At 54.6% G+C, this 14,949-nt stretch overlaps 1 protein-coding gene across 1 annotated transcript in view; it reads right to left on the reverse strand.

The window, feature by feature from the left end:
* The window catches only part of LOC119851647 (stonustoxin subunit alpha-like), a 37,115-nt gene extending 22,579 nt beyond the window's left edge, over nt 1-14,536 (reverse strand). Inside the window, 2 exon segments of the mRNA XM_038391821.2 lie at nt 11,111-11,242; nt 14,311-14,536. Coding sequence (XP_038247749.2) covers nt 11,111-11,207 — 97 coding nt within the window. The 5' untranslated portion in view covers nt 11,208-11,242; nt 14,311-14,536.
* Nucleotides 14,537-14,949: the final 413 nt, after the last annotated feature.

A 14,949-nucleotide genomic window follows, 5' to 3' on the forward strand; every position in this document is an offset into this window, starting at 1 on the left:
CCCATTTCCTTCTGCAGCCTTCGTTTGTTTGCCATGCCCCCGCCTCTGAAGCTAGCCCCTTGGTTTCCCTGTTCTACCCCCAGACCGCTTAGCCCCTCGCTCCGTGTGCCCATGCCCCCTCCCATGTGCTTGTGCAACTCCCCATTTTAGTTTCAACCCCTTTCACTGTACCCCAAATGTTGTTGTATCCCCCCCTCCCCTAGTGCACCAAGAGGAGCTGGAATTCCACCTTGTGTCGGTGACTGCCCCCAACCCATGATTGCCCCCCGTCCAGCCCACCCCTTTTGGCGCCCTCCTCCCCTGCCTGCAGCCTAGCGGGGAGGAGTGGTCGACCTGTTTCCCCTCTCCCCTCTTCCTTTTGGTGTCCCCCCTTTCCTCCTTGCTCATGATGGCGGGGGATGAGACGGGGGAGACCCCTCCAGCAGCCCGAGCTGCTCCTCCCCTGCCTGCCCCTCCGTCACCCCCCCAAGCTTCTACCTCCGCTGCCGAACCATCTGCCATCGCCCCCGCTGGGGCACCAGCAGCGACAGGCACCGGGGTGACCTCCACTGCTGCCACGTCTATCACCCCCTCAGATTTGGGGGGAGCCCCCCCAGCCGGCGGGAAGGGCCAGGGGAAGAAGAAGGGGAAGGGCCCCACTAAAAAGACCAGGCCCTCCATGGCAGGGGCTGCCCCCGATGCCCCGGCCCCATCTCCAGCTGGGGCGCCCCTCCCCGCTGTTCCCTCCACCAGCTCTGCAGGTGTCCCTCCCCCGGCCCCCAGAGCATACGCCCAGGTGGCGGCAGCCCCCCCGCCTGCCGCTACATCATTTCTCCAGCCCACCGCCTCCGCTCTCATCTATAGCGGCCGGGGCCCCTTTCCCACCATGACCAGGAAGCACGGCGTCCGTTGCCTCCTGGTGCCCGCCTCACCCCACGTGGAGACCTATGTGCGGGCATTGGCGAGGGTGGTGGGGCCCACGGCCATTGTGGCGGCCTCCAAAATGTGTGGCAAGGTCGTCTTCTTCCTAGCATCGGAGGCCGGCGCCCAGGAGGCGGTGGAGAAGGGCCTGGCGGTGGGGGGCGCGTTCGTCCCCTTAGAGCCGCTAGAGGACCTGGGCGTCCGCCTGGTCCTGACCTCCGTCCCTCCCTTTCTCCCCAATGCCGCCCTGTTACCCGCCCTTTCTACCTTGGGGAAACCCATCTCTGTCATCAGCCCTCTCCCGTTGGGCTGCAAAGACCCCGCCCTCCGTCACGTCCTCTCCTTCCACCGGCAAGTGCAGCTTCAACTGCTGCCGGTGGCGCGTGACGGAGAGGCGCTGGAGGGGTCCTTCCTAGTCCCCTACCAGGGGGCCCGTTACCGGGTGCATTATTCCACGGGGGAGGCCTGGTGCTACCTCTGCCGGGCGATGGGGCATGTCGGGAGGGACTGCACCTTGGCCCGGCAAGGAGGGGCATCCGGGACCCCCGAGCCCCGGCAGGGCACCAGCCCTGTCATCACCGGCGCCCCTGGCTGCCTGGCACCCGAAACCACCTCTCCTCCTTCCCAGTCCACCATTGCTCCCGCTCGGGCCCAAAGGGCACCTCCCCAACTATGCCCAGACGAGCGGGAGAACCCTGCCCCCGCTGCTTGCAATCTGGCGGGGCCTGTGGAGGAGGGTGCGGCAGGGACACCGCCGGGCATGGGAGAGGGCCCACCCCAAGGGGAATCTTCCCTCCCTTGTGCTGCCCCACCATTACCCCCTCGCGTCCCTGAGCCATTGCCTCTGCCCCCTGACACAACCCCTGCTAGCCAGCCCCCGGATGATGCCATGGAGGGCTGGGCCCTAGTCCAGGGGAAGCGGGGCAAGCGGAAGGCTCGAGCTCCGCTCCTCCCATCTGACGCGGAGGCCCCCCAGAAGACCAGGAAGGGGGGCACCGATACCGAGCCTTCCGCTCTACCCACGGGTGTGCTCCATCCACCGGTGCCGGCTGGGGAAGACGTGGCAGCATTGGAAGGCAGCATCTCCCCTCCACGGGAGTCCCTCCCCTCCAAGACCCCCGAGGCACCATCTGAAACCCCAGTGTGCCCCGAAGCAACCGTCGCGTCAGGTGCCGGCGGGGAGAATCCCGGGGTAGCAGAAAACAATTTCCCGTCTATATATGAAGAGATCGAGTCCCTGGGTCTGACCCCGGTCACACAGGGGGAGGACGATCCTATGTCAGCGGGCCTCGATCTGGGCGACTTCACTCCAGCCCTCCTTTCCCCATGTTCCCTCCTGCTAACCATTGCTTCTGCTCCCACCTCCGAGGAGCCCCTGGACTCCTCCATCAACCCGGCTGCAGAGGGCACCCCGCTGAGAGCCGCCGAGCCAGTTGAGGCGACGGCCAGTGCCACACGGCTGGAACCTGAGCCACCAGGGGCACCCCTCGCTGGTGAGGAGCATTCGACCTCCTTGCCGGGAGAGGACCCTACAGAAGAAAGTCCACCTCCTGATGCCGTGGCTGCCAAATCCACCAGAGAGCTTGCGCCCAGCATCAGTGAGAGCCCTCTCCCCGCCCAGACTCTCACTTCTACCCCTGCCCCTGCCCTTATCCCGTCCACCTCCCAAGATGTTATTGCCACCCCTGGGGCTGTCTCCTTCCCCTTTCCAACAGATGACTCCCAGGGAGCGGCCTTTGTGTTTGCCCGTCCCGACCCACCAGGGGCTGCTATCCTCCCTCAGCCGCCCCCTATCGCCCCAGCATTCAGGTCAACCCATCAGGAGCCCCGTCTGGGGTCTGCACCCTGTCTGCCCGTCTCGGTGGGCCATGGGGCTGTACCAAGGGCCCCATCGGGGAGTAACCAGACCATAACCCCAGCCCCCCATGCGCTGCGAGAGGAGTTGCGGGAGTTCCTAGAAGACGTCCGTGGCTCCCGCAACAAAGTCCAGCTTGCCCTCCAGCGATAGGGGGACTTTAATCAAATCCTCCGGGCCGCAAGGGCCCTCATGGGGGAGGGTAAAAGGACTGGGAGGCAGGGCGCCGCGGCCTACCAGCGGGTCCGCCTCTTCCGTGACTCCTTACTCACCTACGGGGTGGGTCATGGACTGCTGCACGGCCCGTTGGGAGCCGCGAGCGTCCCTGCCGGCGAGGATCCCCCCCAGCCCTCCTCATGGCACCTCTTACCATCGCAACATTGAACACCTGTGGCTGTAGGATGGGTCTCCGCAGGTCCCAGGTGCTCTCCTTCCTTCGGGAAGGGAGGTACTCTGTGGTTTTCCTGCAGGAGACCCATACGGATCCGACCGCCGAAGACAGCTGGCGGCTGGATTGGGGGGACAGGGTCTACTTTAGCCACCTCACAGTTCGTACGGCTGGAGTGGTGACCCTGTTCTCCCCCGACCTACGGCCCAAGTTGCTGGGGGTCGCCGGGGCTGTGCTAGGCCGCCTGCTGCACCTCCGGGTCTGCATGGAGGGGCTCGTAGTCAACCTCGTCAACATCTATGCCCCAGCAGCGAGCCCGGAGCGGCTACAACTCTATCAGCAGGTGTCCGCCTTCCTCGGCACCTTGAATCCTCAGGAGTGCCTGGTCCTGGGAGGGGACTTTAACATCACCCTCGAGGAGCGGGACCGCTCGGGGACCGAGCAGAGCCCGGCTGCCACAGACGTCCTCCAGGAGATAGTCGAACACCACTCCCTGGTGGACGTCTGGCGCGACCACCACGCAGATGACACTTCCCCGTTCACCTTTGTCTGGGTGGAAGCCCATCGGTCGCGCCACTCCCGGTTGGACCGCATTTATTTATTACGCTTTCATCTTTCACGAGCCCACTCCTCCAGCATCCAGCCGGCCCCATTTTCTGACCATCATATAGCCATTGTGACAGCCTCCCTCTGCGCGGAGAGGCCGGGGCCGGCCTATTGGCATTTTAACAACAGCTTGCTGGAGGATGCGGGCTTCGTGGCGTCCTTCCGGGAGTTCTGGCTGGCCTGGCAAGGGCAGCGGTGTGTCTTTCCCTCAGCGCGGCGGTGGTGGGACTTAGGGAAGGTGCGTGCCCGGCTCTTCTGCCGTGACTACACTCGGGGAGCCAGCCGACGGAGGGATGCGGCGATAGAGCAGTTGGAACGGGAGGTCTTAGAGCTGGAGAGGCGTCTGGCCGCCAGCCCTGAGGATCCACCCCTCTGCGGAGCGTGCCGGGAGAAGCGGGAGGAGCTCCGGACCCTCGAGGACCATCGGGCCCGGGGTGCCTTTGTTCGATCCCGCATCCGTCTCCTTTGGGAGATGGATCGCGGCTCCCGCTTCTTCTACGCCCTGGAGAAAAAGAGGGGGGCTAAGAAACATATCATCTGCCTACTGGCAGAAGATGGCACCCCCTCACAGATCCGGTGGAGATGTGCGGGAGGGCGAGAGCCTTCTACGCAAGCCTTTTCTCCCCGGATCCGACCGATCCTAGCACTTGCAGAGTGCTTTGGGAGGAGCTCCCGACGGTCAGCGTGGGCGACCGAGACCGGCTAGAGCTGCCTCTCACTCTGGCCGAGTTCTCGGAAGCCCTCCGTCGCATGCCCACCAATAAATCTCCGGGCATGGACGGGCTGACCGTGGAGTTCTACCGCGTGTTCTGGGACGTCCTCGGCCCAGACCTACTCACCGTCTGGGCCGAGTCTTTGCAGAGCGGGGTCCTCCCTTTTTCGTGCAGGCGAGCCGTGCTGGCCTTATTGCCGAAGAAGGGGGACCTCCGCGATTTACGAAATTGGTGTCCCGTCTCGCTCCTCAGCACGGACTACAAAGTCATGGCAAAAGCCATCTCCCTGCGGCTAGGGTCCATGCTGGCGGACGTGGTCCACCCAGACCAGACCTACACCGTCCCGGGCCACAGCATCTTCGACAACCTATATCTGGTCCAGGACCTATTGGAACTTGGGTGTAGGGATGGTCTGTCGTTCGCCCTCCTGTCCTTAGATCAGGAGAAGGCGTTCGACAGGGTGGATCACGGGTATCTCCTGAGCACTCTGCAGGCGTTTGGATTCGGACCCAGGTTTGTGAATTTTCTCCGGGTGCTGTACGCTTCCGCAGAGTGTCTGGTAAGGCTCAACTGGACCCTGACCAAACCGGTCAGCTTTGGGCGAGGAGTACGGCAGGGGTGCCCCCTCTCAGGCCAGCTGTACGCTCTGGCGATCAAGCCCTTCCTCTGTCTCCTCCGAAGGAGGTTGACAGGGTTGGTGCTGCGGGAGCCGGAGCTGCGGCTGGTCCTGTCGGCGTACGCTGATGACGTGCTCCTCGTGGTCCAGGACCCGGGCGACTTGGTGCGGGTGGAGGCTTGCCAGGCCATCTATTCAGCAGCCTCCTCCGCACGGGTCAACTGGGTCAAGAGTTCTGGCTTGGTGGTAGGGGACTGGCGGCAGGCGAGCTCCCTCCCACCCGCGCTTCAGGCCATCCGGTGGAGCACGGGTCCGCTGCTCTATCTGGGCGTTTACCTTTCTGCCACGCATCCCTTCGAGGGAGCGCGCTGGTGCTTCATCAACTAGTCCTGTCCATGCTCTGGTACCGGCTCAACACCCTGGTCCCGGCCCCGGCTTTCCTGACCAACCTCCGGACATCGATTCTGGAGTTCTTTTGGTCAGGACTGCACTGGGTCCCTGCAGGGGTTCTCCATCTACCTCTGGAGGAGGGAGGGCAGGGCCTAAAATGTCTGCTTACTCAGGTCCATGTCTTCCGCCTCCAGACCCTGCAGAGGCTCCTTTATGGTGCAGGTAGTCCGGCGTGGAGCATACTGGCGCACGCCTTCCTGCGCCGCTTCCGAGGGCTCCGATACGACTGGCAGCTCCTTTATCTCCATCCGAGAGGTCTTCCGCGAGACCTCTCCGGGCTGCCGGTCTTCTACCAGGACCTCCTCCAGACCTGGAAACTCTTTACAACGACCAGGTCCGTGGCGGCCCCCGAGGGGGCAGATCTCCTCGTGGAGCCCCTGCTACACAACCCCCAGCTCCGTTTGCAGGTGGCGGAGTCCCGCTCGGTGCGCCAGAGGTTGATCCTGGCAGAGGTCACAAGAGTCGGAGACCTCCTGGACTATGACCGGGGAGACTGGCTGGATCCCCTGACGCTCGCTCAGCGCATGGGGCTTTCCAGACCTTGTACTCCCCGGCGCATACTTCAGGAGGTGAAGGGCGCTTTGCCACCCGCTGCTCGGGTTTATCTCGACCGGGTCCTGCACGAGGGCACACCCCGCCCACCCACTACCCCAGGCCCGCCGGACCTTTTAATTGAACCCCTGCCCCATGGACCCAACCAACCCCTTCACTAGAAGCCGGCTGCACGAGATGCAGCCGGTCTGCTTCCAAACCGCGCCAAGAAAACATCTCTACATGCTCATGCTCCACACCCTTCATGCCCGCACCCTCGTGTCCCGCCCCGATACAAAATGGCGGGATCTCCTGCCACCTTTGGAGGGTGAGGAGTCCCGGTGGGCCAGCCTATATTCCACCTTAGTCCCAAGGCCCGCCGGGGATGTCAGTTGACGGCTCCTTCACAGAGCCGTGAGCACGGGCGTGTACTTGGCGCGGTTCACTTCAATCCCAGACACCTGCCCCTTTTGCGGTGTGAGGGATACCCTGGCACATGTATACCTGGAGTGTGCCAGGCTGCAGCCCCTATTCCGGCTCCTCACCAATATTTTATTACGTTTTTGGTTGCACTTCTCCCCTCATCTTCTCATTTATGCACTCCCTATCCGTGGCCCCACAAAGTCACAGGATCTCCTGGTCAACCTCCTCCTGGCCCTAGCTAAAATGGCCATCTACAAAACCAGAGTGAGGAGGTTGGCCGATGGAGTCTCCTGTGACTGTGGGGCCTATTTCCGATCCTCGGTCCGTTCACGTATCCGGGCAGAGTTCCTCTGGGCGGCGTCCTCTGACTCCCTTGATGCCTTTGAGGAGCAGTGGGCGCTGTCCGGGGTTCTCTGCTCAGTGTCCCCGTCCGGTTCCCTTCGTTTGACCCTTTGACCGCACTCCTGTCCCTGTTATTTTATTAGTTGTCCCCCGGAATTTTTTGGGGATCTAGGTCCTGTGGATCCCCCTTTTAGGCTGGGGGGGATCCTATAGCGGTGGACGGGCTTCGCCTGCTCACTTCCCGGATCCTAATAAGACTACTCTTCCATAGCCATCTGGCCTTGCCCCGTCACAAGGGGTAATGAAATGTTGTTATCCTTATTGTAAGAGTAAAGGGCAGCAGATCTGTGTTTAGCCTGTCCTGTTTGAGGGGGTCACCCTCAACTCAACTGAACTTGCTAAGCAGGGGTTTCGGATGCCAGACCCCTGTGAAAGTAAGAGTAAGAAGGAGTGGGGACAGCTATCCCTGCTGGGAGGTTTGGGTTCTGCCTAAGAATCATAGGCATGGTTTAAACAGCCCCTTGCCACTGTTTAAAGATAGAGCTAATTAGCACTCTGTTAGGAGTCTTTTGTTTTGTTAACAGGTTTCAGAGTAGCAGCCGTGTTAGTCTGTATTTGCAAAAAGAAAAGGAGTACTTGTGGCACCTTAGAGACTAACAAATTTATTAGAGCATAAGCTTTCGTGAGCTACAGCTCACTTCATCGGATGCATCTGGTGGAAAAAACAGAGGAGAGATTTATATACACACACACAGAGAACATGAAACAATGGGTTTATCATACACACTGTAAGGAGAGTGATCACTTAAGATAAGCCATCACCCACAGCAGGGGGGGGAAAGGAGGAAAACCTTCCATGGTGACAAGCAAGGTAGGCTATTTCCAGCAGTTAACAAGAATATCAGAGGAACAGTGGGGGGTGGCGTGGGGGGGGAGAAATACCATGGGGAAATAGTTTTACTTTGTGTAATGACTCATCCATTCCCAGTCTCTATTCAAGCCTAAGTTAATTGTATCCAGTTTGCAAATTAATTCCAATTCAGCAGTCTCTCGTTGGAGTCTGTTTTTGAAGCTTTTTTGTTGAAGTATAGCCACTCTTAGGTCTGTGATCGAGTGACCAGAGAGATTGAAGTGTTCTCCAACTGGTTTTTGAATGTTATAATTCTTGACGTCTGATTTGTGTCCATTCATTCTTTTACGTAGAGACTGTCCAGTTTGGCCAATGTACATGGCAGAGGGGCATTGCTGGCACATGATGGCATATATCACATTGGTAGATGCGCAGGTGAACGAGCCTCTGATAGTGTGGCTGATGTGATTAGGCCCTATGATGGTGTCCCCTGAATAGATATGTGGACAGAGTTGGCAACGGGCTTTGTTGCAAGGATAGGTTCCTGGGTTAGTGGTTCTGTTGTGTGGTGTGTGGTTGCTGGTGAGTATTTGCTTCAGATTGGGGGGCTGTCTGTAAGCAAGGACTGGTCTGTCTCCCAAGATCTGTGAGAGTGATGGGTCGTCCTTCAGGATAGGTTGTAGATCCTTGATGATGCGTTGGAGAGGTTTTAGTTGGGGGCTGAAGGTGATGGCTAGTGGCGTTCTGTTGTTTTCTTTGTTGGGCCTGTCCTGTAGTAGGTGACTTCTGGGTACTCTTCTGGCTCTGTCAATCTGTTTCTTCACTTCAGCAGGTGGGTATTGTAGTTGTAGGAATGCATGATAGAGATCTTGTAGGTGTTTGTCTCTGTCTGAGGGGTTGGAGCAAATGCGGTTATATCGTAGCGCGGTGCTAATAAGCGATGGTCACATAAACACCACCCTATATCGGAAACCTACTGACCGCTATTCCTACCTACATGCCTCTAGCTTTCATCCAGATCATACCACTCGATCCATTGTCTACAGCCAAGCGCCATCACCTTCAGCCAACCAACTAAAACCTCTCCAACGCATCATCAAGGATCTACAACCTATCCTGAAGGACGACCCATCACTCTCACAGATCTTGGGAGACAGACCAGTCCTTGCTTACAGACAGCCCCCCAATCTGAAGCAAATACTCACCAGCAACCACACACCACACAACAGAACCACTAACCCAGGAACCTATCCTTGCAACAAAGCCCGTTGCCAACTCTGTCCACATATCTATTCAGGGGATACCATCATAGGGCCTAATCACATCAGCCACACTATCAGAGGCTCGTTCACCTGCGCATCTACCACTGTGATATATGCCATCATGTGCCAGCAATGCCCCTCTGCCATGTACATTGGCCAAACTGGACAGTCTCTACGTAAAAGAATGAATGGACACAAATCAGACGTCAAGAATTATAACATTCAAAAACCAGTTGGAGAACACTTCAATCTCTCTGGTCACTCGATCACAGACCTAAGAGTGGCTATCCTTCAACAAAAAAGCTTCAGAAACAGACTCCAACGAGAGACTGCTGAATTGGAATTAATTTGCAAACTGGATACAATTAATTTAGGCTTGAATAGAGACTGGGAATGGATGAGTCATTACACAAAGTAAAACTATTTCCCCATGGTATTTCTCCCGCCCACCCCACCCCCCACTGTTCCTCTGATATTCTTGTTAACTGCTGGAATTAGCCTACCTGCTTGTCACCATGAAAGGTTTTCCTCCTTTCCCCCCCCTGCTGCTGGTGATGGCTTATCTTAAGTGATCACTCTCCTTACAGTGTGTATGATAAACCCATTGTTTCATGTTCTCTGTGTGTGTGTATATAAATCTCTCCTCTGTTTTTTCAACCAAATGCATCCGATGAAGTGAGCTGTAGCTCACGAAAGCTTATGCTCTAATAAATTTGTTAGTCTCTAAGGTGCCACAAGTACTCCTTTTCTTTTTGTTTTGTTAAGTGATCAGTAGCTCTGAAATCATCTGTTGTGGGACAGCATTTCTGCCCAGCCTGCTTCAGCAATGCAGCTTCCCCCATTAATTGCTGAAAGTCACTGGGTGGAACCTGAAGAGACTGACCTAAAGAGTCACAGGAGAGGAGCAGGTATAAGTAGAAGGGGGTAGTGGGCATCCATGGCAGTTGGCAAGGCGGTTGATGGAGCAGAGCATGGAGCGGCTGGCAGGGCGGCAAGTGGGCGGCCGGCAGGGCAGCGAGGCTGGGGAGCAGCAACTGGAGCAGCTGGCAGAGCAGCAACTCCAGACCAAGCGCTTGGCTGGCAAAGCGAGCAAGGTGCCTTTTCTTCCCCTCAATCCCAGGGCAGGAGGTGAACTCACACAGATGCACCTCTGAAGTCTGGCTCTTCACTGACCAAGGACAACCACTGTGAGTGGGGTGGGGTGGGGTGGGGTGGGGGGAGAAGCGACAGACACGTTAAAGGAACTTTTGGTTGTAGAACTCAAGAACCTGAGGCAAAAGACCCTGCCCAGTGCACTCTGGGGTGGGGATTTGCTCATAGTTTTAGGTTTATGAATCCTGCATGCAGCGTTTTCCCAAGTTAATGTCTGGTGACTTCCCTCCTTTCATTCAAAGTTTCTTTTCTGCACTCAGACTCTGTGCATGGGAGGGGGGAAGGACAGCCTCTTCGAGGTGCCCAGGGGTGTGTGTAATTGTCCCTGGTTATTGGGTGGGAGCTTGAGCCGGTTCTGTGTTGTACTGTTAAAAAGGAACCTCTGGATATTGAATCCGGCCCTGGTTGCTGTCGACTTCCCCAGGCAGAAGGTTTACCTATATAATGCCATTGAAATAGCTTTGGTGGCATTTTCCATCCCATTCCTCGTGCACCCTAGCACCTTGTTTACTGCTTGGCCTGCCACTGGACAAAGGGTGGGTGTTTTCACTGAGCTGTCCACAGCGATGCCAGGCCTTTTCCGGGGTGGGGACAGTTAATATAGGACACAGTGATGCATGTGAATAGCTGAAGTTTTCCCTTCTGATGGGTCCCCTCATGCCCCGAAGATCTGTGTGTAGAGAGGTACCTTCTCACTGGGACCTCACCCCTCCCATGTGGAAATGGGGGGATGAGCCAGCTTGGGGGCATTGTCCCCCTTTCCTAGGCCAACTGCCGTGCGGGTGGGGCTGCAGAGATATCGCAGTGGCAGGGGAGCGGATGGGAAGTTTCTCATTTCTCGTAGTGCAGCCAGTGCTGTAAGGAGGGTCAGCAGGACAGTACCTGGGCAGGTTTGGATGCCCTTTGTTTTTTCCCCAACTCAAATCCCAAACCCAAATGTTCCTAAAATAAACAGGTGCCAAATGCTTCTTTTTTCTGAAACACTAAGTTGGGCCCCGGGCTCCCCCCTGGGTGACAGGTACCTGGGATGAGGGAGTCATTGCGGCAGTCATACAGCATCCCCAGCTGGAAAGGGCGGCCCAGAGCCGGCATCGCAACTGTATCATCTGATTTGGCCATTGTTCCACACCCAGACGCTCTCTCCTCTGTCTGACCTGCATGAAAGAACTGGGGTTACATTTATGTTTCTGGGGAGCTGATTTAGAATTGAGTCACTGGCTTCAGTCTTCAAAGCTTTTTCTGAACATTGGCTTGGTTATAAAAGAAAGACGGATCTTCTATCTCCACAGGGGCAGGAGAGGAAGAAAGTCACTCACAGATTTACCTTTCCCTTTTCTTTTCTCAGATTATGAATTCTAAATGTTATGTTTTAAAGGAATTGTTCCTTTTAGCAAGAATGGGAAATAGTTATAATTTGTTGCAACTTAGAGAGATGTAAGCCACAAAGCAAAACACCTGTTGCAATCTGCAGCTCTCATGTGAGATCCCAGACGTGTGGAAAGAATGCTGTGACATGCCAGCGAGCTGGATGTCCTGATAGGGGGCTAAGTTGCAACCCAGGAAGCCATAAATACCTGCTGCCCAATGGTTAAGAAGAGAGGTGTCATAAATATACAGGGAAGGGTAACCACCTTTCTGTATACAGCGCTATAAAATCTCTCCTGACCATAGGCAACATCCTGTTACCTGTAAAGGGTTAAGAAGCTCAGCTAACCTGGTTGGCACCTGACCCAAAGGACCAAGAAGGAGACAAGATACTTTCAAATCTTGGTGGAGGGGGAAGGGTTTTGTTTTGTGCTCTTTGTTTTTGTTCTCTCTTGGGACTGAGAGACCAGACAGAAATCCATCTTCTCCAACCCATGCTAATCCAAGTCTCCAATATTGCAACCAGTATACGTAAGCCAGGCAAGGCGGATTAGTTTATCTTTTGTTTTATGTGAATTTTCCGTGTGTTAAGAGGGAGGTTTATTCCTATTTTCTGTAACTTTAAGGTTTTGCCCAGAGGGGGATCCTCTGTGTTTTGAATCTGAATACCTGTAAGTATTTTCCATCCTTATTTTACAGAGATAATTTTTACCTTTCTTTTTTTAATAAAACCCTTCTTTTAAGAACCTGACTGATTTTTCCATTGTTCCAAGATCCAGGGGTTTGGGTCTTCGATGATTTTGTAACCAATTGGTTAGGATATTATTCTCAAGCCTCCCCAGGAAAGGGGGTGTGTAGGGCTTGAGGGGATATTTGGGGGGGAAGACGTCTCCAAGTGGTCTCTTTCCCCGTTCTTTGTTAAAAACGCTTGGTGGTGGTAGCATACTGTTCAAGGACAAGGCAAAGTTTGTACCTTGGGGAAATTTTTAACCTAAGCTGGTAAGAATAAGCTTAGGGGGTCTTTCATACGGGTCCTCACATCTATACCCTAGAGTTCAGAGTGGGGAAGGAACCTTGACAAGAGGCAACAGCTCTTACTTAACACAAGCCAGAGCGTGCCTCTGAAGTCTAAATAAAACCATACACCTTGCAGGCAGGTCTTGCAACTTGGAAAAGAGCAGGAAGATCTGCCAATAGATGTAGCATAAGGAAATCTCCCTATCAGAGACCATTCCCAGAAGAGAGTTAAAGGGAACACCTCCATTTCATGTCTCTTACCTATACTTATAGAACCACAAGCCACGCACCGTCTTCCTGTAACATGTTTACCTCAGAATCCATCATAGCAGCCTCCTCTTGATATGTGCACTACAGAAGGTTGATTTAAAGTTTAAACTCAGTCAATGTATGAAACTCAGGCCTTGTCCACATGAGGGGTATGTTGGCACTGAGTTGATGCACACTAGTAGCTGCGCACTACGTAAGCCATACTCCTAGCATGTGCATGGGACAGCTGTGCCCTCTTTCCAAAATGCCGTACCACACAATTGTAGCTGAGAGATTTCAAATGATTTAGGAAATAATTTGTCTAGTATTAGGAATTGTCACTGATTTTTATTTAGCAGGATGAAAATGTGATTGTTAGCTTATACATGAGTAAGTCTCAGGTTTCAGAGTAGCAGCCATGTAGTCAGTATCCGCAAAAAGAAAAGGAGTACTTGTGGCACCTCAGCGACTAACAAATTTATTTGAGCATAAGCTTTCATGAGCTACAGCTCACTTCATCGGATGCATGCATGAGTAAATCTGCGAGTCTTTCATGGAGGTCATGGAAGTCATGGATTCCATGACTTTCCAGGACCTATGGAACTTCTGCAGCTGCAGCGGCTGGTGCAGCTGCCCCCAGGGCTGCCCCAGCACCTGGATAGCCCCAGGGCCAGCCACACCGGCCACTGCTCCGGCGGCCCCAGACAACTGATCCCTGGCGCTGCCACGGAGCAGTGGTCCGGGAGCACCAGTGGCAGGGCCCCGGGCCGTCCCCCACCCAGAGCAGCCGCAGCAGCGGGGCCCCAGGCCACGTCCCCCCCAGGAGCAGCAGTGACTGCCAGAGCGCACCCCCATCCCCAGCAGCCGCCTCCACTGGAGCACCCCTCCTTCCCCAGCACCTAAGGTTTAGTTTGGGGTATATTTAGTAAAAGTCATGGACAGGTCACTGGCCAATAAGTTTTTTTATTCCACCAAATGCATTCGATGAAGTGAGCTGTAGCTCACGAAAGCTTATGCTCTAATAAATTTGTTAGTCTCTAAGGTGCCACAAGTACTGCTTTTCTTTTTGCGAAAAAGTTCAAAGTAAGTCCACAGGATGTGCAGGTGTCTGTATGGCTGTAACCTTCCCCCTCCCTCCCTACGGGTTGGGTACCCGTATTTGTCACATCATTCTCAACTCAGACTGGATCTGTCTGAGGCGGGACCATGTTGTTCTATTTCTAGCCCAAGATTTCCAGAAAGGATCCAGAAAGGCTGCTACTCTGAAACCTGTCAGAAAGGATCAGTTACTGTGCGTGCCTCAGTTTTCAGGTACGCAACTGGAGACACTTCGAGGGGCCTGATTTCCAGGGATGGGTGCTTAGCACATTCTGAGAGTCAAGCTCCTTTGAGGTGTGTCAAGCTGGGACCCCAACCCCACGAGTCACTTTTGACAATCTTGGCCTTAGTGTGAAATGCCCAGAACTTTGGGGCTGTAAAAATACCAATTGCTGTTAACAAACCAATGAGGAGAATTTTCAATGCATTCACAACAGTTACAAGCTCCTCTTTCAAATAGAGCCAAGTTTCAAACTCACACAAAACACTGTATCTTAGTGCTGTTAATTCAGCTCGGAGACCCAACATGTATTCTTTCTTCACGGGCTGCTGGTCCCTGCAGCCTGTATGCTGTCCACCGGAGCTGTGGGGCTTTCACAGAAAAGTGGAACTTTTACATGGTTTCCTCTATTTATAATCCAGTTTTGGATTCTATCTTACACAATTAAACTGTTTTCCATTTCACTTTCTACATGGGGTCAAGCCTAGGGCCTTTAAGAATTGCTTGGTCAGTGAACTCCATTTACAGGAAAACAGCTTGGAGCTTTGCATGGTGACAGGTTTCAGAGAGCATCCGATGAAGTGAGCTGTAGCTCACGAAAGCTTATGCTCTAATAAATTTGTTAGTCTCGAAGGTGCCACAAGTCCTCCTTTTCTTTTTGCAAATACAGACTAACACGGCTGCTACCCTGAAAGGTTTCAGAGTGGTAGCTGTGTTAGTCTCTATCAGCAAAAACAACAAGGAGTCCTTGTGGCACCTTCAAGACTAACAAATTTATTTGGGCATAAGCTTTTTAGCTCACGAAAGCTTATGCCCAAATAAATTTGTTAGTCTCTAAGGTGCCACAAGGACTCCTCATTGTTTTAGCTTGGAGCTGATTTACCAGAGCTGTTTTCTCAGATCAGTTCTCAG

Source organism: Dermochelys coriacea, chromosome 2 (genome assembly GCF_009764565.3).
Source record: "Dermochelys coriacea isolate rDerCor1 chromosome 2, rDerCor1.pri.v4, whole genome shotgun sequence".
Lineage (NCBI taxonomy): Eukaryota > Metazoa > Chordata > Testudines > Dermochelyidae > Dermochelys > Dermochelys coriacea.